The 27,109-nt window shown below is 45.6% G+C and overlaps 1 protein-coding gene across 2 annotated transcripts in view; it reads left to right on the top strand.

The window, feature by feature from the left end:
• LOC109907180 (ribosome biogenesis protein bop1) overlaps nucleotides 1-26,832 on the top strand; it is a 91,007-nt gene extending 64,175 nt beyond the window's left edge. For both annotated transcript variants that reach the window (XM_020504992.2, XM_020504993.2), the window contains 13 exons: nucleotides 4,162-4,316; nucleotides 4,467-4,584; nucleotides 7,257-7,358; nucleotides 8,801-9,013; nucleotides 9,291-9,452; nucleotides 9,607-9,687; nucleotides 10,352-10,421; nucleotides 21,472-21,604; nucleotides 22,035-22,215; nucleotides 24,361-24,652; nucleotides 24,936-25,020; nucleotides 25,164-25,271; nucleotides 25,772-26,832. In XM_020504992.2, the coding sequence (XP_020360581.1) occupies nucleotides 4,162-4,316; nucleotides 4,467-4,584; nucleotides 7,257-7,358; nucleotides 8,801-9,013; nucleotides 9,291-9,452; nucleotides 9,607-9,687; nucleotides 10,352-10,421; nucleotides 21,472-21,604; nucleotides 22,035-22,215; nucleotides 24,361-24,652; nucleotides 24,936-25,020; nucleotides 25,164-25,271; nucleotides 25,772-25,925 (1,854 nt within the window). In that variant the 3' untranslated portion in view covers nucleotides 25,926-26,832. The remainder of the gene's footprint in view (nucleotides 1-4,161; nucleotides 4,317-4,466; nucleotides 4,585-7,256; nucleotides 7,359-8,800; nucleotides 9,014-9,290; nucleotides 9,453-9,606; nucleotides 9,688-10,351; nucleotides 10,422-21,471; nucleotides 21,605-22,034; nucleotides 22,216-24,360; nucleotides 24,653-24,935; nucleotides 25,021-25,163; nucleotides 25,272-25,771) is intronic.
• The last annotated feature ends 277 nt before the right edge of the window (nucleotides 26,833-27,109 follow it).

Below are 27,109 nucleotides of genomic sequence, written 5' to 3'. Positions count from 1 at the left end.
ACACAGTGAATTATAAGTAAAATAATCTGTCTCTAAACAACTGTTGGAAAAATTCCTTGTGTCATGCACAAAGTAGATGTCCTAATCGACTTGCCAAAACTGTAGTTTGTTAACAAGAAATTTGTGGAATGGTTGAAAAATGAGTTTTAATGACTCCAACTTAAGTGTGGGTAAACTTACAACTTCAACTGTACATACGTACATACATACATACATACATACATACATACATACATACATACATACATACATACATACATACATACATACATACATACATACATACATACATACATACATACATACATACATACATACATACATACATACATACACACACACACACACACACATCCACACACACTGTCCAGCTGTGACAGTCAAAGTCCTCTCAGGCCCACAGCAGTGACCAGTCCAGCAGTGACCAGTCCAGCAGTTACTCCCATCAGCACAGTCTGACACTCAGTCCTGAAATCCCATCCTAACAGCAGCCAGCCAGGCAACAACCAGCAGCCTTTTGTAAGTGCTAAAAAAAAAAATACATTGAGTAAAGCCAGCTAATAACCTGGGCAGTCAATATAAGAATAGTTCTTGGCGACATGACTGTGTGAGGGTAGAGTATGCAATCTCAGTTCTTCTGTGTTTTTTTGTTGATTCTCGTTGCTTGTTGGCGTACTAACTCCTTGTCTCTTGTCAACCCTGGGATCAAATCATTTTGTTCTAAGTCTATTTAATATCTATCATTTCCAGCTGAATCCTATTGGGTTGTCATGTTTGCTTTTCTTTGTCCCTGTAGTGTTATATCAATGTATTGGAGTCATCCTTACCATAGTAAAATAAACGGTTGCGTTTGAACGTTGAGGTTAAGAAAACAGGAGTTAACATTCTGGCAACACGTCGGAAACAATGATGCATAAATCACGAATCTAACCCATCTTGTTGAATCTCATTTGCTTCGCTGGCTTCCTCTCGGTGCATTGGAGGAGGTGAGAGCCCACTCTTTGGCGAAACTCGATCCCCCGGACCGAAACACTGTCTCTCTTGCCCAGAAGTCATGTGTGATTCTAGAGCTCGTCAAATGGAACATTTTGTCTGTCGTTGACCCCGTTACACTCTCTCTTTCCTCCAGTCTTCCAGGCCCCAGTGAAGCAGGGAGGCATTGGTGACAGCGACACAGGCCAGGGGGACTGGGGTTGGTTGGAGTTGACCATCGGGCTGTGTCGTGGTGGGGGGGCTTGCTGACTGGTCCTTCTCTCATTCGCTTCTCCTCAGTTTAGTAGCTTAAAGTGGAGGGTCTGGGCCTCGTACAGTTTAGCATGTTGACTGTAGCTTAAAGTGGAGGGTCTGGGCCTCGTGCAGTTTAGCATGTTGTGAATGGTCCACTAACTTAGTACTACAAGTTCAGGTTAAGTGCTAACCAGGCTACATAAATGTGAGGGATGCAATTAGATGTGGATGTTTGAACGGCAGTTTTGGTTATGCATAGAGATTGAAACTGATCCAGGCTAGTGTTGGGGAGATAGACAGTGAATATACAAAACATTAGGAACAACTTCCTAATATTGAGAAGCTGTTGCACTTGACAAACCCAGCAGCGTTGTTTCAGTTGTAGACACAGATCCAGTGCACCTGGCCTCTACTACCATACCCTGTTCAAAGACACTTCACTCTATAAATAGCAGACATACGGGCCTCCCGGGTGGCGCAGTGGGCTAGGGCACTGCTAGCTCTGCCACCAGAGACTCTGTGTTCGCAGCCGGCCATGACCGGGAGGTCCTTAAGATCCTTCTTTAATGTGTCTCCTGATTTGAAGTGGGTTTAACAAGTGACCACTAGGCAGCATAGCCTAGTTGTTAGAGCCTAGTGGTTAGAGCGTTGGACTAGTAACCGGAAGGTTGCGAGTTCAAACCCCCGAGCTGACAAGGTACAAATCTGTCGTTCTGCCCCTGAACAGGCAGTTAATCCACTGTTCCTAGGCCGTCATTGTAAATAAGAATTTGTTCTTAACTGACTTGCCTGGTTAAATAAAGGTTAATTTATTTTTACAAAAAATTGCTTCCACCTGGTCAGTCTGTCATGGAAAGAGCAGGTATACCTAATGTTTTGTGCACACAGTATATCATATCAGTGTATTTATCAGATGCACAGGACACAGCAGGTGTAAACAGTACAGTGAAATGCTGACTTGCAAGCTCTTTCCCAACAATGCATTATTTCATATCAAAGACTGTCAGCAGGGTAAATAATACACATTTTAAAAAATATATAAAAAATGTTTGACCTATATTTAACTAGGCAAGTCAGTTATGAACAAATTCTTATTTAAAATGACGACCTACCCCGGCCAAACCCTAACACGGACGACACTGGGCCAATTGTGTGCTGCCCTATGGAACTCCCAATCACGGCCGGTTGTGATACAGCCTGGAATTGAACCAGGGTCTGTAGTGATGCCTCTAGCACTGACATGCATCGCCTTAGACCGCTGCGCCCCTCGGGAGCCCATACGAAGTGCAGCAGTGTATATGGAGAATGTGTGTGCATGTTTGAGTCTGGAGTTTTGTGTGTGTGAGACGAGGCTAGGTGAAGGGATAAGGTCAGGCATACAGTCAGTGAACCACCACACGGAATCATTCTACATGTTTTGTTTTTGCAGTAGCATGTAGTTCTGTCTCCAGAGGTGGCGTGATAGCTCTCTAGAGGTCTGGACTTAGCAAGGCAGGGTGACCTTTTATAGAGGTCACCCATTAAGAACCAGCCAGTTAGATTGTGTTTCCAGACAGGAAGTATCACAATAGTATTTATTCTGTTTCTGCTTCCTGACTGTCACGTTTCTGTAGTCGCAACAACACAACCTTCTCAACCTCTCAAGGGTCACCTGGAGCTAGAGTTGGTGCCAATGCCCATTCTCTGTGTGTGTGTGTGTGTGTGTGTGTGTGTGTTGAGTGGGGCTTTGAGGATGGACAGTGTGTGTGGGAGGGTCTCCCCAGCTGGCTATGAGAAAAAGCGTGCCACCTCTGCCCAATCCCTTCTAATTGGATCTGGTGTTTTTATTGCAATCACTCACAGGTGCAGGCTCTACATTAAAGAGTGGCTCACTACTTCTGAGAGCTTTCAGCTGTGTGTGTGTGCGAGCGCGTGTGTGTGTGCGAGCGCGTGTGTGTGTGCGAGCGCGTGTGTGTGTGCGAGCGCGTGTGTGTGTGTGTGCGAGCGCGTGTGTGTGTGTGTGCGAGCGCGTGTGTGTGTGTGTGCGAGCGCGTGTGTGTGTGTGTGCGAGCGCGTGTGTGTGTGTGTGCGAGCGCGTGTGTGTGTGTGTGCGAGCGTGTGTGTGTGTGTGCGAGCGCGTGTTTGTGTGTGTGCGAGCGCGTGTGTGTGTGTGTGCGAGCGCGTGTGTGTGTGTGTGCGAGCGCGTGTGTGTGTGCGAGCGCGTGTGTGTGTGTGTGTGTGTGTGTGTGTGCGAGCGTGTGTGTGTGTGTGTGTGTGAGCGCGTGTGTGGCTCCACCCATCAGGCCAGGCCCTGCTCTGTACTCTACCCGCCAGGCCAGGCTCTGTACTCCACCCACCAGGCCAGGCCCTGCTCTGTACTCCACCCGCCAGGCCAGGCTCTGTACTCCACCCACCAGGCCCTGTACTCCATCCACCAGGCCCTGTACTCCATCCACCAGGCCAGGCCCTGCTCTGTACTCCACCCACCAGGCCAGGCCCTGCTCTGTACTCCACCCACCAGGCCAGGCCCTGCTCTGTACTCCATCCACCAGGCCAGGCCCTGCTCTGTACTCCACCCACCAGGCCAGACCTTGTACTCCACCTGTACTCCACCCACCAGGCCAGGCCCTGTACTCCACCCGCCTTACCGTCCCAGGCCTCATCCAGCCAATAGCATTCATAGAATGGAGGAAAAGGATGATGAGGGTGAGAGTGTTTGCAGGCTAGTCCAGCCTGAGGGTCTATTCATGAGGGTAAAGAAAAACTCTATTCCCAGAGTACAAATATCCACTCCGTATTCCACTAGGCCAGAGGGGGTTCTATGAAAAGTGATATATGAAGGACTGTAACAGCCCTTGTGCAAGCTTGTCTAATGCTAAGACAAACATTTAGTCCTCAAGTGTTTTTCGACACTGTTATTGACACGGTTCTCTCTGTCTCTCCTTTCTCTCCCAGGACATTCGTAACACGGTGGGCAACATTCCCATGGAGTGGTACCAGGACTACCCTCACATCGGCTATAACCTGGACGGGAAGAAGATCTTTAAGCCCATCAGGAACAAAGACGAGCTGGATGAGTTCCTGGACAAGATGGAGAACCCAGACTACTGGTGAGATGAGGAGAGGATGAAGATGAGCTCTCTCGTATGTGTATACCTGTTTTCTGACCTGGCTTCTCTCTCTTTCTCCCTCGCTCCCTCCGTCCCTCCCTCCGTCCCTCCCTCTGTCCCTCTCTCCCTCCCTCCCTCCATCTCCACCAGGCGTACGGTCCATGACAAGACGACAGCCTCAGACATCCGTCTGTCAGACGAGCAGGTGGACCTGGTGCACCGTCTTCAGAAGGGCCAGTTCGGCGACGTCAACTTCAATGAGTACGAGGTAAAGACTCGGGTCATGTTATGACTGCTCTCAAGTCTGCTCGGCACCAAGGTCCTATTCATCAGGGCCAAACGTAGCAAAACGTTTTGCAACGGCAAACGTTTCTTATTGGATAACGTTTGAAGTATTCCCTCCCTGTTTCAGTTCGTCCGTCCCCTGTTTGGTGTGTAGGGAATATGACCCAGTTTTGACTTGACGCGTCAGCGGCTGGTGGCTCTGTTCAATGACTGAGCAGATAATGACTACAGCATACCCGCCATTAGAGAGGGCAAACTAGACCTCAGTCCATTAACCACTTATGTTCCTAACGTAACCCAAACCTCGTCTGCACTCCCTGCTCTCTTCACCACTTAGAACAAGTCCTTCGAAAGCAGACATGGGTTCAAATACAATTTGAATACATTTCAGGTACTTTAGCTGTGACTGAATGAGCTTGCTTGTTGCAATGGAACCAATTCAAGTGTCCCACAATTGTAAACCCTGTCCACCTGGCACTGCAGGCAGACTGGCGCATAGAGTCTGTTAAAGAATTTAAGTAGTATTTGAACCCACAACTGGAGAGGGAAGAGTTGTCCTGTACTGCAATAAGCAGGGTTTGCTGGAGAGGTTTTAATTGGGTTACATGCATGCACACACACACACACACACTGAATTGTAAAGGCCCTGCTGTAGTGTCTGGAACCTAGATGGTGTCATGGATGTAATGCCTCAGCTCTCTGTCTTGTGTTAATGCCAGTGGGATTACAGAAGCATGTAAACTAAACCGATCACTGCAAAGCAAGCGACAGATGATTCACTTGGTCCCGTGTGTCTGTTGGTAGAGCATGGCACTTTGGGAGACCTGTACAAACATATATGAAAATGAATGCACTCAGTACTGTAAGTCACTCTGTATAAGAGCGTTTGCAAAATAACTCAAATGTTAAAAAATAAAAATAACTTTTAACACCAGAACTGTAAAATAAAGAAAAATCCCAGGCTGTCAGTCAGTCATGTCGTCATCAGCTGCTACCTGTCTTGAACCTTTGGTGGTCCAATTATTCTAGTTCAGTCAATTGGGCTGTCTATTAAACTTCCCACAGCTTGTGATATACACTGCTCAAAAAAATAAAGGGAACACTAAAATAACACATCTTAGATCTGAATGAATGAAATATTCTTATTAAATACTTTTTTCTTTACATAGTTGAATGTGCTGACAACCAAATCACACAAAAATTATCAATGGAAATCTAATTTATTAACCCATGGAGGTCTGGATTTGGAGTCACACTCAAAATTAAAGTGGAAAACCACACTACAGGCTGATCCAACTTTGATGTAATGTCCTTAAAACAAGTCAAAATGAGGCTCAGTAGTGTGTGTGGCCTCCACGTGCCTGTATGACCTCCCTACAACGCATGGGCATGCTCCTGATGAGGTGGCGGATGGTCTCCTGAGGGATCTCCTCCCAGACCTGGACTAAAGCATTCGCCAACTCCTGGACAGTCTGTGGTGCAACGTGGCGTTGGTGGATGGAGAGAGACATGATGTCCCAGATGTGCTCAATTGGATTCAGGTCTGGGGAACGGGTGGGCCAGTCCATAGCATCAATGCCTTCCTCTTGCAGGAACTGCTGACACACTCCAGCCACATGAGCATTGTCTTGCATTAGGAGGAAACCAGGGTCAACCGCACCAGCATATGGTCTCACAAGGGGTCTGAGGATCTCTTCTCGGTACCTAATGGCAGTCAGGCTACCTCTGGCGAGCACATGGAGGGCTGTGCGGCCCCCCAAAGAAATGCCACTCCACACCATGACTGACCCACTGCCAAACCGGTCATGCTGGAGGATGTTGCAGGCAGCAGAATGTTCTCCACGGCGTCTCCAGACTCTGTCACGTGCTCAGTGTGAACCTGCTTTCATCTGTGAAGATCACAGGGCGCCAGTGGCAAATTTGCCAATCTTGGTGTTCTCTGGCAAATGCCAAACGTCCTGCACAGTGTTGGGCTGTAAGCATAACCCCCACCTGTGAACGTCGGGCCCTCATACCACCCTCATGGAGTCTGTTTCTGACCGTTTGTGGCCTGCTAGAGGTCATTTTGCAGTGCTCCTCCTGCTCCTCCTTGCACAAAGGCGGAGGTAGCGGTCCTGCTGCTGGGTTCTTACCCTCCTACGGCCTCCTCCACGTCTCCTGATGTACTGGCCTGTCTCCTGGTAGCGCCTCCATGCTCTGGACACTACGCTGACAGACACAGCAAACTTTCTTGCCACAGCTCGCATTGATGTGCCATCCTGGATGAGCTGCACTACCTGGGCCACTTGTGTGGGTTGTAAGACTCCGTCTCATGCTACCACTAGAGTGAAAGCACCGCCAGCATTCAAAAGTGACCAAAACATCAGCCAGGAAGCACAGGAACTGAGAAGTGTTCTGTGGTCACCACCTGCAGAACCACTCCTTTATTGGGGGTGTCTTGCTAATTGCCTATAATTTCCAACTGTTGTCTATACCATTTGCACAACAGCATGTGAAATTTATTGTCATTCAGTGTTGCTTCCTAAGTGGACAGTTTGATTTCACAGAAGTGTGATTGACTTGGAGTTACATTGTGTTGTTTAAGTGTTCCCTTTATTTTTTTTGAGCAGTGTATATCTCTCTCCTTTTTGCTCTCATAAACTGTTTTTCTTTTAGCCGTCAGTGGACTTCTTCACCAACGAGGTCATGATCCATCCGGTGACCAACAGGCCCCAGGACAAACGGAGCTTCATCCCCTCGCTCATAGAGAAGGAGAAGGTTCTCTCTCTCTCCTCTCCCTCGTTCTCGCTCTCTTGTTCTCTCTCGCTCTCTTGTTCTCTCTCGCTCTCTTGTTCTCTCTCGCTCTCTTGTTCTCTCTCGCTCTCTTGTTCTCTCTCGCTCTCTTGTTCTCTCTCGCTCTCTTGTTCTCTCTCGCTCTCTTGTTCTCTCTCGCTCTCTTGTTCTCTCTTGTTCTCTCTCGCTCTCTTGTTCTCTCTCGCTCTCTTGTTCTCTCTCGCTCTCTTGTTCTCTCTCGCTCTCTTGTTCTCTCTCGCTCTCTTGTTCTCTCTCCTCTCCCTCGTTCTCTCTCGCTCTCTCTCGTTCTCTCTCGCTCTCTCTCGTTCTCTTGTTCTCTCTCTCGCGCTCTCTTGTTCTCTCTCTCTCTGTGTCTCTGTCTATCTGTGCCCCCTCTCTCCCCCCTCAATACCCCTCTGTTCTTCTCTGTCTGCTCACTCAACATCTTTGTTTTATGCTGTAAATCTGTATTTATATTAACAGTAAATAGTGGGAGTAAAATGAAAATGCTCACATTACCTCCAGTTTGACTCCTAACTGCACCCACATGTGGCATTGTAATGTAATGATCCCCTCATAGTTGAAGTGCAAGCAAAGGTGACATTTAGTTAAAATGGGGATTCTGAAATTGGAGGCTTACAGACCCCACGCTTGCATTATAAATCGTAGCATTATTAACCCACCAGTACATTAGAGACTCCCCTTGCATTATAAACCGTAGCATTATTAACCCACCAGTACCATTAGACTCCCCTTGCATTATAAACCGTAGCATTATTAACCCACCAGTACATTAGAGACTCCCCTTGCATTATAAACCGTAGCATTATTAACCCACCAGTACCATTAGACTCCCCTTGCATTATAAACCATAGCATTATTAACCCACCAGTACCATTAGACTCCCCTTGCATTATAAACCATAGCATTATTAACCCACCAGTACCATTAGAGACCCCCCTTGCATTATAAACCGTAGCATTATTAACCCACAAGTACCATTAGACTCCCCTTCCATTATAAACCGTAGCATTATTAACCCACCAGTACCATTAGACTCCCCTTCCATTATAAACCATAGCATTATTAACCCACCAGTACCATTAGACTCCCCTTCCATTATAAACCGTAGCATTATTAACCCACCAGTACCATTAGACTCCCCTTCCATTATAAACCATAGCATTATTAACCCACCAGTACCATTAGACTCCCCTTCCATTATAAACCATAGCATTATTAACCCACCAGTACCATTAGACTCCCCCCCTGTTTGCATTATAAACTGTATCTTTATTAACCAATACCGTCGATACCTTCTATTCCATTTTTTGACATTATTATTATTATTATTATTTGTGGGAACACACACACACACACACACACTTAAGTTTCACCACTACTGTTGTCCTCTCTCCCTCTCCCAGGTTTCGAAGCTGGTCCATGCCATAAAGATGGGTTGGATCAAGCCCCGTAAGCCCAAAGAGACCACCCCTCAGTACTACGACCTGTGGGCCAAGGAGGACCCCAACGCCATCCTGGGGCGCCACAAGATGCACGTCCCCGCCCCCAAGATGAGGCTGCCCGGACACGAGGAGTCCTACAACCCTCCACCTGAGTACCTGCTCACAGAGGAAGAGGTAAATAGTTCATTATGACTAATTATGAAAGTATTTGCTGCACACACATACTTGGACATATATTTTTTTTGCAACATCATGAATGACCTCATTCTCTTTGTAATTTGGCAAAAATTGTACTGTAGCAGATCAATTGGTAGCATAGAACAACTGTAGCATTTTGGTCCCGAGTTCCCTCCTTGTAACTACAGTCACAGTACACAGACCAATCATTAACCAGTGTACAAGCCAGTCATTAGTATACTCACCCACCATTGGTTCATTATCCCCATGTCAGAGAATGGCGTGGGAACAGCAGGATGCAGAGGACAGGAAGCTCCCGTTCCTCCCCCAGAAACACTCCTGTCTGAGGGCCGTGCCCGCCTTCTCCCGCTTCATCCACGAGCGCTTCGAACGCTGCCTCGACCTCTACCTGTGTCCCCGCCAACGCAAGATGAGGGTGAGACTACAGACCCTGCCTGAATGTCTGGTTAAATAGGACATTGATTTGTAGATGCTCATAAAGAAAAGCAGCTCATTTTGAAGGACCCATCTATGGTCAGTTGGTTCTCAACACGTTCCTCACCTCTATTCATCTCACTTGGTCTCCACAGGTGAATGTGAATCCAGAAGATCTGATCCCCAAGCTGCCCAAACCCAAGGACCTGCAGCCCTTCCCCACCACCATGTCCCTGGTAGGTCAACCACTGAAACGGCTGGGAATATATTTTGTCCTGTATTTTGCGCAATCATGTGACATGCCTGGATTTGAACCTTTTTTGTTAAAAGCTTTTTCATCAACTTGTCCCCTTCTTTATGTCAAATGATCCAGCACCATTCTCAGAAAATTGCTTTACATGTTTGGTCTAATTGTCATTTCTGGATAAGCCTTAAAATACAGGATAATTTATTATTTCATTAGAATCCCCATTAGCTGTTGCCAAGGCAGCTCCTCTTCCTGGGACCCAAACAGGAAACTACATTACATCAAACAAAACAATGTGCATTATACAAATGTTCATTTCTCCACTATTACATTACGCAATTACAATACTACATTACTAAGATGTGTGTGTGTGTGTGTGTGTGTGTGTGTGTGTGTGTGTGTGTGTGTGTGTGTGTGTGTGTGTGTGTGTGTGTGTGTGTGTGTGTGTGTGTGTGTGTGTGTGTCTTTTCACAGTCCTCTTTGAGATGTTGTTTTATGTTTTTTAAATCTGATTTTACTGCTAGCTTGAGTTACCTGAGATGGAAGACTTCCATGTATTTGTTAGAAAATCTTGCTATGTCACATGGTGGGGTGATGATCTGAAATAAGTAAGTTAAGTCAGTACCAATCATAATGATGTGTCCTCTCAACAGGTGTACATTGGCCACAGCAGTCTGGTGCGTTCCATCAGTGCATCTCCCACTGGCCAATGGCTGGTCTCAGGTCAGTGTTAACGCCCTATTCATCTTTCATGTGATGTAGTAACATCTCTGACTCAGCTGCTGCTTGGCTAGCTCATCAGTTTGCCTTTTTCTTAGTCAGTAGCAAACTGTCTTGCTGGCACTCTATTTCTTTATTGTGCCTGTTTCTGAGTCAGTAGTTAACTGACCGCTTAAATCGTCCTGAAAGTGTGAGCCATGATGTCATAATGACTGTGTGTTCCAGGAAGTGTCAGTGAGTGAGGGAGGGAGGGAGAGAGAGAGGGGCAGGCCATACTTACTTTCTGGCACACATCTAGAAGGATAAATCAATCACAGATAGCTTCCTATAGCCGGTCTCCTTTTCCCCTCATCCATCTTAGACTTAAATAGTCTTTGTCTTTTCTAACTTCTGGCTAGCTGGCTGTTCTCCACGGTCAGTCAGAGAACAGTAGGCTAAGACTTTACTTGGGTTGTGAATGTTAGTACTATGTAGAACAGGGATCATCAACTAGATTATTTTTTTTCTTGAGCGGATGGTCGGTGGGGGTTGGGGCTGGAACATAATTGCAAATCATTTCTAGAAGGCAAATTGACTGCAAGAAGCCCAAACGGATATAATATTTGACTAAAACATAATCTTTTGTCATACCTTGGTTACAGTTGCATACGATCACTTCTCTCTCTTATCCGTGGGATTACTTGGGAAGTGTTCCTAAATTAAAATCACTTACAGCTGATTTCACAGTCTCTTATGTATTGTCTCTGAAAACCAGTTTGGCCCACGGGCCGCCAGTCGAGGATCCCTGATGTAGAAAGTCATCCCTAATTGTTCTCCTTTTGGTGATGAAGAGTAGCCGTTAGAAGTAGATGTAATTATACACATTGACTACAGATTCTTACCAGGAAAACAACGTACGATTTCAAAGCAGTAACACTTGATAGACATGGATGTGAATTTTAATAACATGGAGGTGAGGGAAGGAGGGTCTGTAGATTACTCACTCAGTGTTGGCTAGGTTCCCTCAGTTTTATATGTTCTGAGCCTGGGGGACACTGTCAGATATGAAGTAAGGGCCCCAGCCATATAAAATGAGGGTGGCTTTGTCTTTCCACAGTCATGAGGTATTGCTGACTGGAGATTTGAACTCTTTACTCAGCACCAGGACAAAGGCCAGTGTAACTTGGTCTGAATAGGTAAATTATTGTAGTAACTGTACAGTATGAAAAGTTCAGGACGTATTGAGAAAAATATACATTTATGAAATACACTGAACAAATATATAAACGCAACAATTTCAAAGATTTTACTGAGTTACAGTTGTGTGTGTGTGTGTAAATATATATACACGTATGTAAATATATATATGTGTGTGTGTGTGTGTGTGTAAATAAATATATATATATATATATATATATATATATATGTGTATATATGGATTTCACATGACTTGGAATACAGATGTTGGTCACAGATACCTTTAAAAAAGAAAAGGTAGGCGTGTGGATCAGAAAACCAGTCAAATTCAAAGTTCAGGCATAGAAGTAATATATTGGCTTAGTCCACTATAATCCAAAGCAATATGTGACCAATACCCTCCTGCAGCGCAACACATCTCCTTCGCGGATAAATGGCACGACAATGGGCCTCAGGATCTCGTCACGGTATCTCTGTGCATTCAAATTGCCAACAATAAAATACAATTGTGTTCCTTGTCAGCTTATGCCTGCCCATAACATAACCCCACCGCCACCATGGGGCACTCTGTTCACAACATTGACATCAGAAAACCGCTCACCCATACAACACATACACGTGGTCTGTGGTTGTGAGGCCGGTTGGACGTACTGCCGAATTCTCTAAAATGACGGAGGCGGCTTATGGTAGAGAAATTAACATTCAATTCTCTGGCAACAGCTCTGGTGGACATTCCTGCACTCAGCATTCCAATTGCATGCTCCTTCAACTTGAGACATCTGTAGCATTGTGCAGTTTTGTCACACAACACATTTTAGAGTGGCCTTTTATTGTCCCCGTCACAAGGTGCAGCTGTGTAATGATCATGGTGTTGAATCAGCTTCTTGATATGCCACACGTGTCAGGTGGATGGATTATCTTGGCAAAGGAGAAATGCTCACTAACAGAGAGGTAAACAAATGTGTGCACAGAATGAGAGAAATACGCTTTTTGTGCATATGAAACATTTCTGGGATCTTTTATTTCAGCTCATGAAACAAGAGACCAACCCTTTACATGTTGTTTAAGAACTTTATTCCCTGGCCTTACTCTTCTATGACAGCCATGGAAATCTCTATTCCCCAAGCTATAGTCATACTGTAGGGATGTTTTACTGAATGGTATGTAGTTTAATATCAGCACTGAATTGACTGGTCAGTCGCCTACAGGGACGACTACAAAATGGTGGCAATAGCACCTGTTTTGATTACGTTTCCGTTCACACTAGTACCAGGCCCTCCAAGTCGAGGGAGGAGTGGGAGAGGGGTGACGTGGGCTAGTCAGAGAAAGACTGGAGAGGGAGGTGAAGAAGGAAGGATAGAGTGAGTGAGTGAGTGAGTGAGGCTGCCTGGCAGCAATTTAGTGGCAATATCTGTTAAGCCGTCCATAATAAAGGATTCATAAAGACCCATATGCAAAACCACTACAGTCAGCGGCACTCTTTTGTATTGCTGTAAAATATATTAAACCAGTCGTAAAACCCTCTTTCCCACAGTAAAAATGGCAGTTGACAACCTCCCAGGAATTGCAGCTCCCCCTTCTTCAATTTGTTTTCCTATTGTGTGAGGGTTGACAGATAATTCATTCCATATCTGTGTGTGGTGCTTTTTAATGATGGCTGTTTCTTCGACCCACCCTGTCTCCAAATAGGGGACTGTCTGGCGTAGTGCTAGCTAGCGCAGGGGGCTAACGCCAACCCCACCAAGCCTGTACTCGCTGCTCACTAACTCAACCACGATAAAGTTGGAAAATGCTATTACGAAGAAGCTACCTAGGCCAACAGCAGTAAAAACACAGCCAGACAATGTCCCCATGTAAAAAAATATATATAAAAAATCAACAACAAAAAAACCACTTGTAACAGGAAACCAAAGTAATGCTGTGAAATCATTTGTCGGTTGTGTCATACATTCTTCTGGAGACGTCCAAAACTGTAAAACATGACTATGACCTACCCCACACCCAGCATGCCCTCTCTTCTTTCAGGACTGGAGTGACATTTATACACTTTATAAGTATGCCAATTGTTTTTTAACTGTTGTTAGAGGCATTCCGAACCTCTTACAACCGTTATAGTCTCAGTCCCAAGTGGAATCCTCTTCCCTATATAGTGTACTACATTTTACCAGGGCCCATAGGTACCAACCACAGGGCTTAGGTCAAAAGTAGTGCACTGTGTAGGGCACTGTTTCCCAACACTGGTCCTTGAGTACCCTCAACAGTACACATTTTTATTGTAACCCTGGACAAGCACACTTGATTGAACTTGTCAACTAATTATCAAGCCTTCAGTGAGTTGAATGAGGTGTGTTTGTCAAGGGGTACAACGAAACTGTGCAGTGTTGGGGGTACTGGAGGACCAGGGTTGGGAAACACTGATGGAGGGAATAGAGTGTTATGAGACACAGACGTGGGACATTGTACTGATCATCCTGGGCTTGACTCTGTGTACTGTATATTCACACCCACACTCCCAGCAGTAAACAAACTGGGGTTCTGGTGTTCCCAGCTCCACATTCCATACTAATGATGTGGCCACAATGGGTAACTTGGTGTGGTGGCAGCTACTCCAGCTCCAGCCCTGCGGGTGGTGTTCCCTCTGAACTCTGGATAGGGCTGAACACTCAACCTTCAACCCTTCCCTGGTGGTTATGAACGGGAAGGACGGAATGCCTTCCTCCACACGCTGGTCGGGTTGGGATTAGAATGTCACTGGCTTTTTATGGAACTACAGAATCCTATGTATGGAACAGGTTTGTCTCATAGAAATGTAGCCTGCCTTTTACTAACCACATCTGGTTGGGCCAGAGCTGGCCCCTCACATTTTGTTTTGAAGGACCTGTGCCATCATAGACACTAAGGTTAGGTTAACTCCCCTAGTTAATCCCCTTCTCTCTCTTTCTCCTATCCACAACATCAAACCCAGCTGAATATAGCTAGTCATTCTTGTAAAAGAACACACAAGTGTTGCTTTGGAACACAACTGCAAATTATCTGGGCTGGTTGTGGACATGTGAGTGGTCCGTCCCAGGCGGGCAGCCCAGGGACAGAGGCCTCTGTGAGGTCACAACAGGAAGAACACAGCCCTGAGAACCAGAGGGAAATGACACCCACCAGCAGCACCACTACCAAGATGGTACCATAACGAACTGATTGTCATGTTTTTGTGAGTTAGTTGACTGTTTCTGTGAGGGTCCTTGTCAGAGATGTACAAAACATGAAGAACACTTGCGCTTTCTATGACAGACTGACCACGTGAATGCTATGATCCCTTATGTCACTTGATAAATCCACTCAAATCAGTGTAGATGAAGGGGAGGAGAGCGGTTAATAAAATATTTTTATGCCTTGAGACATGAAGGGTGAATGGGCAAGACAAATGTATTTAAGTGCCTTTGAATAGGGTATGGTAGTAGGTGCCAGGCGAACCGATTTGTGTCAAGAACTGCAACGCTACTGGGTTTTTCATGTCTATCAAGAATGGTCCACCACCCAAAGGAACCTGCCTACACATGGTTGGAAGTACAATATACCAACATAGCTACTGTGGGTCAAAGCTGTGTCCTTTGAAAACTTTTCGTAGCACATGGTTGGTGCTCATGTAAAATGTCCTTTTATTTTTCAGCGTCAGACCAATGCCTACTTCTGTTTTTAATGTCCATGGTTTTTACATTGGAAGGTGATGATACCAGGGATTTGTCTGCCATATAAATCATTGGGCTGCCCGCCTAAGCCGACATTGTTATGGAAAAACACTTTCAGTGTAAACTTAAGACAAAAAAACAAATAAAAGTATGTAGAAAAGAAAATGGACCTATATATTGTTTTATAAGATTCACCAAAATAAAAGCTTAACAATCAGGGGAATTAAATTTAAAAAACAATTAATTTAACCGTGTTGATTTTTACGTTTCAGCAAAAGAACACTGCATTAGCCATGGGAAAATGCATAGAATTGTGGCTACGTGGTAGAATGTGTAGAGTTTCAGGAAATGTACTATAAAACTGATAAAGGCTTTTTTTTTTATATGGGTGGCCTCTAAAATGTTGGAAAAGTTCTGCTGCACCCACTGCCACCGCCCACCACCTAAGGCCCTTTTTGATCCAGAAAAAAACTGGATTATACAACAAATGGCAACAGAAATAATGTAGTTGATATGTATTTATTTCATTAACTACTGATTTTAAAGGTAAACAAAAAAAAATGAAAAAAATGTAAGCCAATCAGTAAATGACAAAGCGAAAACAGATTTTAGCTAATTTATTAAAAACAAGAAAAATACCTTATTTACATAAGTATTCAGGCTCTTTGCTATGAGACTTGAAATTGAGCTCAGGTTCATCCTGTTTCCATTGATCATCCTTGATGTTTCTACAACTTGATTGGAGTCAACCTGTGGTAAATTCAATTGATTGGACATGATTTGGAAAGGCACACACCTGTCTATATAAAGATCCCTCAGTTGACAGTGCATGTCAGAGCAAAAACCAAGACATGAGGTCGAAGGAATTCTCCGTAGAGCTCCGAGACAGGATTGTGTCAAGGCACAGATCTGGGGAAAGGTACCAAGCCCATTTCTGCAGCATTGAAGGTCCCCAAGCACACAGTGGCCTCCATCATTCTTAAATGGAAGAAGTTTGGAATCACCAAGACTCTTCTTAGAGCTGGCCAAACTGAGCAATCGGAGGAGAAGAGCCTTGGTCGGGGAGGTGACCAAGAACCCGATGGTCACTCTGACAGAGCTCCAGAGTTCCTCTGTGGAGATAGGAGAACCTTCCAGAAGGACAAGAATCTCTGCAGCACTTCACCGATTAGGCCTTTATTGTAGAGTGGCCAGACGGAAGCCACTCATCAGTAAAAGGCACATGACAGCACACTGAGTTTGCCAAAAGGCACCTAAAGAGTCTCAGACCATGAGAAACAAGATTCTCTCGTCTGATGAAACCAAGATTGAACTCTTTGGCCTGAACGCACAGCATCACGCCTGGAGGAAACCTGGCACCATCCCTACGGTGAAACATGGCGGTGGCAGCATCATGCTGTGGGGATGTTTTTCTGCAGCAGGGACTGGGAGACTACTCAGGATCAAGGGAAAGATGAATGGAGCAAAGTATAGCGACATCCTTGATGAAAACCCACTCCAGATTTCTCAGGACCTCAGACTGGGGCGAAGGTTCACCTTCCAACAGAACAACGACCCTAAGCACACAGCCAACACAACGCAGGAATGGCTTCGGGGCAAGTCTCTGAATGTCCTTGAGTGGCTCAGCCAGAGCCCGGACTTAAACCCGATCGAACATCTCTGAAGAGACCTGAAACTACCTGTGCAGAGATGCTCCCCATCCAACCTGAGAGTTTGAGAGGATCTGCAGAGAAGAATGGGAGAAACTCCCCAAATACAGCTTTACAAGCTAGTAAAGTCATACCCAAGAAGACTTAAGGTTGTAATCACTGCCAAGGTACTGAGTAAAGGGTCTGAATACTAATGTAAGTGTGAGACTTCAGCGCTACATTTTTAAAAAACTGTTTTTATGGGGTATTGTGAAGATTTGAGGGGTAAAAACGATGTAATACATTTTAGAATAAAGTGGTAATGTCACAATGTGGAAAAAGGTCAAAGGGTCTGAATACTTTCCGACGGCACTGTACAATTCAGGGATGGTCTCGATGAACCGCCGAGGTCTCGGTGAACAGCCGAGGTCTCGGTGAACAGCCGAGGTCTCGGTGAACAGCCGAGGTCTCGGTGAACCGCCGAGGTCTCGGTGAACCGCCGAGGTCTCGGTGAACAGCCGAGTAGTAGAATCAGGTGTGGTAGCACTGGGCTTGAACAAAAAATCCTGCATAAACCTCTGGCTCATCAATAGCAATTTTGGTAACTCCTGACACACTAATAAAATCATTAGACAACTACAAAACAATACATATTTACAAAACTGACAATGGATAGGTGTTGTAAATCCTTTATCTACAAACGTGCTTAGTAATGCTGTACACAGTGGCAGGTAGCCTGGTGGGTAGGAGCATAGGGTCAGTAACAGTACAAATATGTTATGTCCCTGAGCAAGGCAGATAACCCAGTGTTCCCTGGGCGTCGATGGCGTGGATGTTGATTAAGGCAGCCTCCCCGCACCTCTCTGATTCAGAGGGGTTGGGTTAAATGCGGAAGACACATTTCAGTTGAATGCATTCAGTTGTACAACTGACTAGGTCTCCCCCTTTCCACAGCTGTCCAACTCCACTAAAACAGCACAAATTCCCAAATGGCATGAAAACAGATGGGAGTACTCACAGATTTGGAACAGAACACACATACATACTGATAGTGTGCAACGTACTGTGTGCTTATTAATAAGCATAGGTCGTTTGTCAGCTCCACTTGGGCCAACTTGACACGTTTCTTAGCTTCTCAAATGACAGAAAGTGGCGCCTGAAAAGGATTGTTTACAACCTGTGCAATTTATCTCGTGCATTTGTACCGTAGGGATGGTGTGTATCTGACGGATGAGGACAACGTCTTCCTTGAGAGTTTGAGAGCATGTGTCCACTGTTCTGTCCTCCGTAGTAGCAAGACGTGCGTACTAGTACACACCACACTTTTAAGAGACACATAGTAAATTAGAATAAGCGCAGACCGTGCATTACATTATTTATTTATTTTTTTGCATGTGCGCGCCTGTGTGTGTCGGGAACGGGGGTCAAAATAGCCAGGTTAACGAACCCACGGTGGTGATGCTCACCGTCACAAACCATGTTATGGCTACGTCTACTTTTAACACTTTAAATGGACAGTCCGGTGATGACAAAGTGTTTGTTCATTCACTCAGTACTGATTTAACGTTTATTTCTCTTGCTTGGTAAAAAAAAAAAAAAACGTCAACCAGTTGATTTGTTGAAAACAGTTTCATTTTATCACATAGCTAACCTAGTTAGCAGCATGCCGTTTTTTTTGGGGGGGGGCGGGGGCTACACGTCGCGCAAGCAAGCAATTATCATTGATGTTTTACCTGGATGCTTCTTGTGCAACCTGCTACTTTTTACTTGTGGAAAGCAACTAAGTTACAGGTTTTCATGGAACACATTGAAAAGTAACTTGACACTGTGTTGGTAAGTCTGCTAATTTGAAATATAGTGACAACAAGAAAATGTAATTGACAGAGGGAGCATACTGAATCTCAATGGATCTTCAAACAGCGACACGTCTGTTCTGGTGTGTAAATGTATTATAAATTAGCAGCATGTCAGTTTTCCAAACGTTTGGTGTTTCTAACTGGCTATAATGTCAGCCAATGACGTTCACTAGCTTATTTGTTTGTGCTTTGATTTAAACCTACTATAGCCATATAATGTTATATAGAACTACTACTAGCCTTCTAACGTATTACTACCTAGCTGCTACTGTTGCGCTTAAGATTCGTCTGTGAAGATGTTAGCTTTGTCAGCACATCGTGTAGTGAGAGGGATGCATTGTGAATTGAATACATTTTTGCCCCTACAAATGCATTCAGTCCAAATGAGCCTAATTGTCACACTGTAGCCTCATTTTAATCTGATATCAAGAATTTGAGTTAGGTTTGGGCAATAACAAAAAATCTGACGCCCCAATGCTTACGACCCTGTCAAAAATCCGCTATATTGATTCTCGGTAGAAGAATAATGCTGTTGCTACATGGCTTTCAAACCAAGGTGCCCTAGAAAGTCCTCCGTCCGTCATTCCCTCCGCCTGGAGTCAGTTGATCGTCTCCTGTCTGTTGACTTACATTGTGGTTTGCACTCGTCCACTGTGCCTTGAACTGTGCTTTGATGTTACAAACCACGCGTATGTTTTAGTTTTATTATCTAATTTTGCTAAATGTTCTTAACCTGCCCAGTGACACAGCCTTGTATTTATGTCAGATTGATGTCCATAGCCCCCCCCCCCCCCCCCCCCCCCCCAAAGAAAAAATATCCTTGTCTATTCTCAAGTAGGTGAGTAAGCGCACTCCAAACTCTTGGATCTGCCCCAGTTATGTTTTTCTAAGTAAACCTTTGACATTGATCTATAATTGAAGGAAGTCCCCTCAATAGAAAAGAAGAGGATCCTTCTTAACCCAGTGTTACAGCCTTAGACCTCTCCCTCTCCTCAAACACAAGTGTTGAGTTTCCAATGTGTCCACATGCGACTCCCTCGACCCTTCGGCCAATCCACCGGCTGAACCACAGCTATGCGCTGCCAGACGACTGGTCTCGCGCTCATACTCTCTCTCTCTAAACCGCAAGCTGGACACAACCTCACCGCCGGGCCGGGTCGGGCCTGTCCCTCCAGTTCTATATCTGTCGCTGCCGCAGGGCTCAGTACTTAAAAAGTGATTATGGTTTTTCGAGTTATTACACTCCACCCTCCGGTCTGGAGCCTCTTCCCCCCCCCTTGTTTATGGAGCATGCAGGTATAAAAGTAAAAATAAGACATTTTATGTGACTTCTACTGCCTCCTGCTCATATGTTGGTGTAGCATAGCGTCTGTGGTGTTATCGAAGGTGGTTGGTTTGCCGTAGTGCCTGCGGGTTCACAGTTTTCCTTATTGTGTGCCAGCAGTAAGGAGAGATGTGGTATTGATTGGGACCTCTCTTTTTTCACTCTTTCTCAACAAACCCCCTAACAGGAAAAGGGAGACAAACATAAGCAGGGGTTCATTCATGCCAAAGTATTGTCCAAAGAAAAAGTATATTAGAAATGTCAGTGCTCCGTTGGCTCCTAACAGAGGTGTGGTGGCAAACCAAACAGCAAAAGCAGACCAGTACAGGAGGTTGCCAAAGATTCTAGAAAGATCTATTTGAATATGACTGCTCCATGGCTAGTGGACACATTATGACAAAGAAAAACATGTCAACCTGAATGCAAATTATCTTTTGGCAGTGCTCTTCAGTGATACTGCATACACTCCCAGAAGGCATTAGTCCCAAATGGCATCCTATTCCCTACATAGTGCACTACTTTTTACCAGAGCAGCCCATACGGTCGTACGATGTAGGGAATTGGAGCGCGGCCTTAGTGGGTCCAGATCGGCCAATGATGTGTCAGGCGGCGGTGGTTTCACAGGCAGTTGGAGAGGAGAGGCAGAGCGAGGGAGCGAGAGCTGCGTTCAGGAAGAGCGTCTGTTTTCACTCTGATGAGCAGCGGGCAGCCCAGGAAATCTGTATCGTCCCTCTGTATGGCTGCTTATCAACAGACACACACACACACGGATCACTTTTGAACGCATGTGAACCACACAGAAACATACAACTTTACACACACACACACAGTTAATTGATAATGTATTTAAGAGGCGTACGTTCTATTTTTGTTATATAAAGATGAGCTACATTACCCTGAGGTAATGTCTGAACTTCTCCTACTATTACTGTGTATCTTATTATTATTATTATTATTATTAATCAACACAGGCTGCTTCCCAAATGGCACCCTATTCTCTATATAGGGAACTATTGTTGACCAGGGCCCATAGGATCTGAAGTAGTACCCTACGTATGGAATAGTATACGAGTTAGGACGCGTGTGCAGTCTCCCATAAACTAACCCCTGTCTAAGCTGTGACACAAACCAGGCCCAATCCCCCTCTACCCCTGTGCCATTAGTTTGTGATCCCCTCTCATATAGGTTAGTCAGCCTGCTAGCCTCTGAGCTCTCCCGGTTTATTTATAGGCTACTTTAACACTTTCACGCTGTGGTAACTCAACGAGGCCTGGTGTCCAGAGACCACACTTTCTGCCAGGGCACACACAGTCACACACACTGCTGTTATGGGCCCCCTGTTGTCTCTGGTGGTCTGACCTTTGACCCCTCTCTCTCTCCCTCCAGGCTCAGACGACTGTACGGTGCGCTTCTGGGAGGTCAACACGGGGCGATGCATGAAGACGCTGGAAGTGGGCGGAGCTGTGAAGAGCGTGGCGTGGAACCCCAACCCGGCCGTCTGCCTGGTGGCTGTGTGCTTGTAAGTCTCCTCCTCCAACAGTCAATTTCCTCCTAATGGTTGTTCCACTCTTTCCTATGTCCCGAGTTCTCCTCTGTGTCTTCATCACTGAACATACAGTATACTTTGTATGTGTTCACAGACCGAATGATTTCATAGTGTAGTTTCAGAGGTTAACCAATAACCACTGCAACCAGTTTATAATTGTAGCGAGACTGTTCACAACAGAGTGGCTTTCTTCCGGTTAAACACGACCCAGGTATGTGGTACTACTGATGCCCCTGTCAACAAACATTGAGAGAACCTTTCCTCTTTACTGCTGTGACATTATCGTGACGTTAGCAACCTAACTTCTAGATAACCCTGTAGGGTCCTATAGTCCACTGTCACTCTGACTCTTTCTCTCTTGGTCTCTTTCTCCCTATCACTCCCTCCTCCCTCTCTCCCTCAGTGAGAGTACAGTGCTGCTGTTGAACCCAGGTCTGGGAGACAGGCTGGTGGTGAGCTCCACAGACCAGCTGATTACCTCCTATGAGCCCCCAGAGGAGGACAAGGAGCAGGCTGTTACGTGGGCTCTGTCTGAGGGCCCGGAGCACGACAATGGCCACCGCCTCACCCTCACCCACCCCAAGGTAAGAGTCCTGAACCTACCCTCACAGACTAACCCTCACCCCACCCCAAGGTAAGACTCCTGAACCTACCCTCACAGACTAACCCCCACCCCACCCCAAGGTAAGAGTCCTGAACCTACCCTCACAGACTAACCCTCACCCCACCCCACATTTCCTATGTGCAGTGGTTGTATGAATTTTGGATCTGAGTCAGTTTTTTCCCCGTAGACCCCAAAAAAGGACGACTGGACACCATTAATTCTGAGCCCAGGAGGGAATTATGTTATAAAGATATTAAAATAATTTTGGTTGTAAATGTTCCAATATTTTATAGGCTGCCCAACCATCCTCCAGGAGAGCCTTATTAAAGGGGCAGTGTTGTATTTCGATGCAGGCTTGAATATGCAAAGATCCTAAAGGCAGAGTTTAGGCTACATTTTGTCTTATTCTTTATGTTATAAAATATAGTAATGCATTTTAAGGGGTTCATTGCATCATACAATGATGTGAAAATGGTGTTACTTGAGCTTTTGGGGACAAGTAAAACATCTGTCCTCATTGTCTGAAGGAAAGCCCTGCCTCACCCACCCCAAAGTATGGCCCCGAAACACTCCCAATCCATGTTAAATCCCCCTCACTCATTCGCTCCCACCCAACCCTTAGTTTAGTACCCTTTCCCTAACCTTCCCCTTAGCACCTCCCTAGGAACCTGCCCAAGGTTTATCTAGTACCTCCCTAGGAACCTGCCCAAGGTGTATTCTTAGTACCTCCCTAGGAACCTGCCCAAGGTTTATCTAGTACCTCCCTAGGAACCTGCCCAAGGTTTATCCTTAGCACCTCCCTAGGAACCTGACCAAGGTTTATCCTTAGTACCTCCCTAGGAACCTGACCAAGGTTTATCCTTAGCACCTCCCTAGGAACCTGACCAAGGTTTATCCTTAGTACCTCCCTAGGAACCTGACCAAGGTTTATCTAGTACCTCCCTAGGAACCTGCCCAAGGTTTATCCTTAGTACCACCCCAGGAACCTGCCCAAGGTTTATCTAGTACCTCCCTAGGAACCTGAACAAGGTTTATCCTTAGTACCTCCCTAGGAACCTGACCACGGTTTATCCTTAGTACCTCCCTAGGAACCTGACCACGGTTTATCCTTAGTACCTCCCTAGGAACCTGACCACGGTTTATCCTTAGTACCTCCCTAGGAACCTGACCACGGTTTATCCTTAGTACCTCCCTAGGAACCTGACCACGGTTTATCCTTAGTACCTCCCTAGGAACCTGCCCAAGGTTTGTCCTTAGTACCTCCCTAGGAACCTGACCACGGTTTATCCTTAGTACCTCCCTAGGAACCTGCCCAAGGTTTGTCCTTAGTACCTCCGAATACCAGATAGAAACATATTCCAATGGAGATACTGGGAACCCCTGTGATGACGATCAGACATAGGTTTACTGGGGTAAAGACACAAACGTTCTAACATGTGAGTTGTAGCTTGGATGCCTTTCAGGATTGGCAAAACCGTAGTAGATTGTGGTTAACCTTTTTCCTCAAGTAAATGGAAGAAAAAAAATTCTCCCAATTAAAACAAATATATATTTTATTGTCACAGAATGCTTATGGCATTTGGAAAGCCTACAATACTAATAGAAGCTAAAATAACTGCAGGGAGATTTTCAAGTGTCTGGAGAGGTTATCATTGGATTAATGTACCATAGCTGTAGTCCTAGATGCACTATAAAACATGTATTATAATGTGTTACTATAATAGTGTATAGTAAGTAGTAATATCTCCTCCTGCTTTCTCTTTTTATCCCTCTCTCCCCCTCCCTGCTTCCTTCCTTTTCTCTCTCCCCCTCCCTGCTTCCTTCCTTTTCTCTCTCCCCCTCCCTGCTTCCTTCCTTTTCTCTCTCCCCCTCCCTGCTTCCTTCCTTTTCTCTCTCCCCCTCCCTGCTTCCTTCCTTTTCTCTCTCCCCCTCCCTGCTTCCTTCCTTTTCTCTCTCCCCCTCCCTGCTTCCTTCCTTTTCTCTCTCCCCCTCCCTGCTTCCTTCCTTTTCTCTCTCCCCCTCCCTGCTTCCTTCCTTTTCTCTCTCTCCTTCTCCCTCTCGCTCCTCCCTCCCTCTCGCTCTCCTTTTCCCTCTCTCGCTCTCTCCTTTTTCCTCTCTCCTCCAGGCAGTGAAGCAGGTAGTTTGGCACGGTAAGGGTGACTACCTGGCCAGCGTCATGCCTGACAACAGCAGCAACCTGCAGGTGCTCATCCACCAGGTGAGCAAGCGGCGGACGCAGAATCCCTTCCGCAAGAACAAGGGCCTGGTGCAGTGCGTCTCCTTCCACCCGCTGCGGCCCTACTTCTTTGTGGCCACGCAGCGCTACGTGCGCGTCTACAACCTCATCAAGCAAGAGCTGACCAAGAAGCTGATGACCAACTGCAAGTGGATCTCCAGCATGGCCATTCACCCTGGAGGTTAGTGCCGCGCCAGAGGTCACAGGTCACCCTCAGAGAATAATTATGTTGTACTGTAAAGAGTGTGGAGTGAAGGTGAAATGCACTTTCAATAAAGTTTGATTTGAAGTTCATTCTCAAGAATTCAAAGTGTTAATATGATCGATAGAGAAGTCTGAGATGAGTGGAATATCTGGACCACAAATTGTTTAAATACGTTTTGATCTACGGCTACTTAGAGAATCCAGGATATTGAGTTGTTCTGACCCATCTCTACATTTCCCTCCTTAATCTTCCTGGTCAGGTGATAACCTGATCTGTGGCAGCTATGACTGCAGACTGGCCTGGTTTGATCTGGACCTCTCCACCAAACCTTACAAGATGCTGCGGTGAGTGAACACCATCCATTCACTTATTCATTTGGAATTATTGACAATGAATCATATTTTCTGATCATGGGTTTTTGTTAAATGATGGTTATTCGTAAGATCTGTGTTTTAGTGGTTCTGAAGTTTTGTCTGTTTTGTCCCAGGCACCACAAGAAGGCTTTGAGGGGCGTGGCCTATCACAAACACTACCCCCTATTCGCCTCTGGTGCTGATGATGGCAGTGTGATCATCTGTCACGGCATGGTCTACAAGTGAGTCATCACACCTACCGTACAATACAATATTACCTCTTCCCTCTCTCTTTAATCTTCCTCACTTCTCTCGTCTGTCTGTCTCTCCAGTCTCGCTCTCTCTCAATGTCTCTGAACCCATTTTTGGCTGTCCTCCATCACATATCCACAACCATAGAGCCAGTTAGGTCATAAACATCTATTTTAGTAAGGGGTAATGAAGCGTGTACCGTAAGGGCAACACATCTCTCGATCCAACCCCTTCACCAGTCTCCCTCTAATTAGTTCTCTTTAAATTACAACCAAAGATGGAATGGTTTTTTTGGCCCGTTTCCAACTCGCCGAAATGTGGATGCCTATTGTACAGACTGCTTCCTGTATTCTACCTTTTTATTTAGACAGTATAACCCACAACGGCTGTGTTCCATCTTCTGCAGTGTTCTGATGTCATAACTCATCTCTATCCATCTATCTTTCTTTCGTTATCTCCCTCTTCCCCTACCTCTCTCTTTCTCTCACAGTGACCTGCTCCAGAACCCTCTCATTGTTCCAGTCAAAGTACTCAAGGGTCACCAGATCACCCACGACCTGGGGGTCCTAGATGTGACCTTCCACCCCACCCAGCCCTGGGTGTTCTCCTCAGGGGCTGACGCCACCATCCGCCTCTTCACCTAAACCATCTCTACTGTCACCTTGGTTACGTCAAATTACTCCATATTCCCTATATAGTGACAAAAGCTGTGCACTATATAGGAAATAGGGATACCTCCAGTTACATCTCAAATGGCACCCTATTCCTGAGACGGTGCGCTACTTTTGAACAGGGCCCCTATGTGGGTGGAGCACTATGTAGGGAACATAGTGTGACTTGAGCCAGACCACATTGAAGTACCTGACCGCAGATTGTTTTAACCTGCAGCCTCACCTGAAAACAAATGACCAACAGAGGCTGATTTTGAGATATGTGTGTATTTAAGATGCTTCCCAGACTCCTCCCCTGTCCTCTGATAGCTATCCCTGAGGGAAGAATCAATCAAGTGCCTGATTTCATGCATATTATCCACATGTTTAGTAGCCATGTTAGTATTTGTCCAAGCTAAGAGAACACCAACCACACAGCCATAATCTCTCTCTCTCTCAGTGAAACTGAGACCGTAAAATCATGTCATCTGGACTGGGCAGGAAAGCCCATTTCCGTCTCTAGCTCTGTACAGCTGCCTCATAGCAGCGCATAAGAGTGGAACCACTAATGCTTGGACACTTCAGACATCCCATGTGACAAAATATACTGTATATCCAGAGAAGGAACTTGCCAATAGAAACAACTATGGAGAACAAAGCTGTTGTGGGCCCCCAGAAGGACCCTGTCCTATAAGTATATGTGTAAATCTCTCTGAGTGTTCGCGGTGAATGTCCTGTTGAGGTTCCGGAGGGCTACTGTCAATGACATCAGACTAGTGTTACGATTTAATGAGTCTTTTTTTTTTTAACCTCGTTTGAATTGTAAAACCTTCTGACTGCTTTTCACAACAACTTTGTCTGCTACAAGTATTTCTTTATAATTACAACTGGTGTTCCCTGAGGCGTCTGAAGTGTGTTTTGTTTGAGTCTCGCTCTTCATTCTCTTTTGCATCGCCGGGTCAGGAAGGGTGAACTCAAAACCTCTGAAATAAATGCAAACATGGATGTGGGTTTTCCTGCTCATCTCGGCCCCAGACGAGAGCCATCACAAAGTGGTAGATTATAGATCCGTCTCTGTCAGGGCCGTGCTGTGCTACACTGCACACCTGTGTTTCTATCACACACTCTCACAGCGCTCTATCAGAGACTTTGCCTGAAATTACACCCTATTCCCTATG

This window comes from Oncorhynchus kisutch, linkage group LG17 (assembly GCF_002021735.2).
Source record: "Oncorhynchus kisutch isolate 150728-3 linkage group LG17, Okis_V2, whole genome shotgun sequence".
Taxonomy (NCBI): domain Eukaryota; kingdom Metazoa; phylum Chordata; class Actinopteri; order Salmoniformes; family Salmonidae; genus Oncorhynchus; species Oncorhynchus kisutch.
Note: the sequence above shows the minus strand (reverse complement) of the source record. Positions and strands in the feature narration are given on the sequence as shown.